The sequence below is a fragment of the Scyliorhinus canicula genome, chromosome 25, assembly GCF_902713615.1.
Source record: "Scyliorhinus canicula chromosome 25, sScyCan1.1, whole genome shotgun sequence".
NCBI classification, from domain to species: domain Eukaryota; kingdom Metazoa; phylum Chordata; class Chondrichthyes; order Carcharhiniformes; family Scyliorhinidae; genus Scyliorhinus; species Scyliorhinus canicula.
In genome coordinates, this window is record NC_052170.1 from 14,128,231 (window position 1) to 14,132,577 (window position 4,347).

Sequence of the window (4,347 nt, forward strand, 5' to 3'; positions counted from 1 at the left end):
GAGGCAGCAGTGCTAACCACTGCGCCACTCTGCTACAGGCTCTTGGACAACCTTACATTCAGCAATATGCAAATGCACTCGAGTGAAAAATTGAGCACCTAAAGCAAAAACAACATTGCTGAAAACGTGCCCACAATTTGCACCCAATGTCGTTGCTATCACTGATGTATCAGGTCTTCAGCACACTGCCGATTGTGCAGCACTCACTATAGCGCAAGACTCCATTTCCGCACACTGTAACATTACTGCACAGCATAGGGTCCCTACAGTGCAGGAGGAGGCCATTCGGCCTATCAAGTCTGTACTGACCCTCTGAAAGAGCGCCCCCACCTAGGTCCACTCCCCCACCCTATCCCCATAACCCCAACCTCGGGCAATTTAGCGCGGCCAATCCACCTAACCTGCACATCTTTGGACAGTGGGAGGAAACCGGAGCACCCGGAGGAAACCCACGAAGACACGGGGGGAGAACGTGCAGACTCCGCACAGACAGACAGTCACCCGAGGTCGGAATCGAACCCAGGACCCTGGCGCGGTGAGGCAGAAGTGCTAAGCACTGTGCCGCCGGAGAACTACTGGAGTTTTCACTACTGCAGTTTGATCTAAAGTAGGCGGTTCTGGGGGGGGAAGGAGGGAACCAGAAGTAGTGGAGTCCAAATTCTAACCTTTGACCTTTGGGGCTTGGGAAGACAAGAGCTCCTCCTAGTCAGCCATGTTTCAGTGAACACCAATCCCAGAAGATACTAAAGTGTGCAAAAAAGTTCTGAAAATCTGCATAAAACATTGCAGTAAATGTCTCACTCTGGCCATCACGTTTTGGGAAGGGGGGGGAAGGGTGAAGCTTTCGAGAGAGGACGCCGAAAAGATTTCCAAATATTGTTCAAGGGTTGAGGAACTTCAGTGACGTGGATAGATGCGGAGAAGCTGGGAATGTTCTCCCTGGAGAAGGGAAAGAATGAGAGGAAGTTTGATTGAGATGGGGGGGGGGGGGGGGGGGGTGCCTGGAGAGACTAGTTATGAGGGAACAATGTACCGTTCGTTCGTGTAAAGATCGAGATTATAGAGGACACCTGTTTAAGATGGTTGGCTAAAGAAGCCATCTTTTTTAACACACGCACGCACTGAAAGTGGTTAGTCCGCGTTGCACCTTTCGAAGGGCGGTGGAAGCAGATCAAATTGTGGTTTTGAAAAAGGGGGAAATTGGATAATTATCTGAAGGGAAACAAAGTTGCCACGGCTACGGGGAAAGATGGCGGATTGGGACTGGATGTTGCAGCGACGTCAGCACAGGTAAGGCCTCTACCGTGTCCTGTAACTATTCCGTGATTGTACAAACCTACAAGTCGGATGACAGCAGAACTTGTCGGCCAAGTCTGCACTCGAACGGTGTGGGATTGTTGGATGCAGGAAGTGGCAAAATCTGGGTGCAGCTTCCGTAGAAAAGTTAGGGTGCCGAGGCGACCATTCAGCCCATCAGATCTGCGCCGGCTCAAAACTTGCGTTTGGAGCTTAGGCTTTCAATGGTCATCAGCCTCGAATATCAACGCGTCTCTCTATCGATCTCGCTCTACAGGGTTCTGCCTGACCTGCCGAGCGATGGTCAGCCGACCACACTGGTCCCACCCCTGTTGTTCTGTATCAGCTGAGGGTCTGGGGCCTACAGATGGACAAACAAAGGGCCGCAGTGGCCTCTTTCTGCGCTGTGAAACGTTGATCTGTTTCAGACTGTCGTCAGCTGGAGACTGAGGCTCAGGAAGATGAAATGGTGAGGCCAGGGGCAGGGGCAACCATTTCACGGTGGCTAAACAAGGCGTGGGGGGGGGGGGGGGGGGCTATTTCTACTTCTACTCGCTGAGAAAACACGTAATAAAAACCGTTACAACTTTCCAATTCAAAAACAAGAGAGAGAGAGAGAGGGCAACCAATCGAGACGAGCCCCCACGTGGCAGTGAAAGGTGGGCCAGAATTGCAACATCGACCCATGGGCGTGGGGTCTCGCCACATTAGATATTGACTGTTCTTTTGGTTCTCGACCCATTCCGATGGACCAGAGGGATACAGGCCCGTCCTGGTCCATTGGTTGGCGAGACGGTAATCTCAGGGCAACCTTGTTTATGCCCGGCTGCGTCCTGGTGATCGACTTGGACCAGTCCCGGAAACATCGAAGAATCTGGACGCAACTCGTCAACTCCAGTGTTGGGCTACGCCTGCCTCAGTCGTTCTGACCAATTACTGTCCACATCTTCACGATAGTGTTTCCCCGTGTCCCTCATCCTTCAGTGGGGCTGGCCAAATGATTTCTCTCGTGGAGAGACTGGTTCTCAGTTGATTGCACAGAAATCCGCTCAAAGGCCGTGAAGCACGCCACGTTGGCAGTGCGGAGGCCCGAGCTGGTTGGCGCACTTTGGTGGCTGCTGGTCTGAGTGGGAACGCATTGCTCAAAGTTATTTAATCGCCCCGGCTGACAGGGCAATGCGTTAATGTCTAGGAGTCCAGATGTTCTCCAGGGGTCACCCTTGTCGGCGACGGAGATGAAATTCCTCGTGATGCACCCACCAAGGCTGGGGTTTTGATGGAAACTATGGTCGTGTTTGTGCAGGGCGGGTCCTGGCTCAATAACTGGCTGCGAATGGTCCTGGCCGTGGGCTTGCTGCTCGCTCGCGAGCAGTGCTCTTACTTTCAGGCGCAGTTTGTGCGGAAGGGCCGTCCTCCTGACCTCCTGCTGCCTGCCGGACTGGGCGGCCGCCTCGTAACCCAGGCTGTCGACTTTCTCTGGACTCTCGCTGTCCGAACCCTCGGACAGGATACCGTCCGCCATCTTCTCCAGGCCCAGGCTGGAGGGCGCGATCGCGCCTTGGTCAGACACGCGCGGCGCCTCAATAACCGAGCACGGGGTGAAGGGGCAGTCCGTCAGCTCCCGCCTCTCTGTCAGGCAACAACGGGAGCTGGAGAATCGAGGAACCCCGCCGTTGGGACTTTGCAACCCGGATTGCTCCAGCTCCTCATCCTTGACGGCAGGAGGCAGGGGATGTGCATCTTCCGTCGTACCAAATGACCCGATGGTTGAATGTTCAAAAGGAGACTTCTTCAAAACCTCAATAACAGACTCCTTCGGCAGTGGGTGGGCCTGTACCTTCTGCATCGCGGCCTCTGGAAGCTCATGAGCGGACTGTTGAGCGACGCCAATCGAGGAAGGCGGTAGCCCACTGACAGCGAGTGACTTAGCCGAGACGATGTGTTGCATTAACTGTGTGTAACCTACCTCCTGGTTGGTGTGGGCTGTCTGGCTAGCTTGAGGCACAGCAGAAGCAGGATAAAAGTCCTCCAGTTGGGCAGCATGGGCTTGAACAACTTCCCCACAGCCTTGGGCCCTGTACTGAATAATGTCTCGGGGCACGAGGTTATACTTCACTGGCTCCTTGTAATTTAGGAATTCAATGTCATCACAGCTCCTCAGCAAAGATGTGGCCTCGCCTCCTCTGCAGGTGACCTGCACACTCATAACCTCCTTCATCAGGTCCCTGTCCATTGAACCCTCATCCTGCTTGACCTCCTCGTGACTGGCAGGCCCTGGGCTGTCCCCGGTGCTGGACGAACCGTCTGAAATGTCGGAGAGGGAGCCCCGGGGGGAATATTTGCTCAAGGGCATGAATCCACTCCCTCGACTCGAGTGTTCAGCCTCGGAGGAATCAGAGTTGAGGAGCACGGCAGGGCTGTTTGAGTAGCTGCTGTAATAAGAGCTCACCGAGGTCCGCGCCAACTGCCGACTCTTTTCGGTGTACGCGGCAGCCGTGATCAACCCAAACCTCAGCTTCAAGGCCAGCAGCTCCGACTTGAGCCTGACGTTCTCCTCGTTGAGAGCCACGACCCGATTCTCCAAGACCAGGTCACTGATCCTCCTCTTCTCCCGGGACCTCTTGGCGGCTTCGTTGTTCTTGCGCCTCTTCTCCCAGTAGCTGGCGTCTTTCTTCTCGTCCGAGATAAACTCGCGCTTCCTCCGGCCGGAGTTGCTGGGCCGGCCTTTCGACGTTCTGGTTCTTTGGGACAAGCCTTCGTGGTAAGGGCTGAGGGCCTCCGGGAGGGAGAGCGTTGCCGAGCCCACGTTCTCCATCTCTGAGTAATAGCCGGATTCCATTGTGTTGGGGGGAGGGAGGGGGGGGGGGGGGGGGGGGGGGGGGGAGCAAGCGTGCTGGCTGAAATATCCCAAGTCCTCTTCCGGTGGTTCTAAGACTCAATTCTGAGGCTGATATGTGCCGCCATTTTGAAATGATGCCAAGTCCTTAGAATCGGCCTAGAAGGAACACAAAACACATCGACTTTAATATTTATTCATATATTCCGCATCCA

At 54.6% G+C, this 4,347-nt stretch overlaps 1 protein-coding gene across 1 annotated transcript; it reads right to left on the reverse strand.

Moving 5' to 3' along the window:
• Positions 1 to 435: 435 nt before the first annotated feature.
• LOC119957255 lies at positions 436 to 4,143 on the reverse strand. The gene has a single exon (XM_038785103.1). The coding sequence runs from the start codon at positions 4,133 to 4,135 to the stop codon at positions 2,270 to 2,272; it is 1,866 nt and encodes a 621-aa protein (XP_038641031.1). The 5' UTR covers positions 4,136 to 4,143; the 3' UTR covers positions 436 to 2,269.
• Between the last annotated feature and the right edge of the window lie 204 nt (positions 4,144 to 4,347).

Excerpts from the sequence above, each read along its gene's own strand:
- LOC119957255 (XM_038785103.1), bottom strand. The coding sequence starts at position 4,135 with ATGGAATCCGGCTATTACTCAGAGATGGAGAACGTGGGCTCGGCAACG.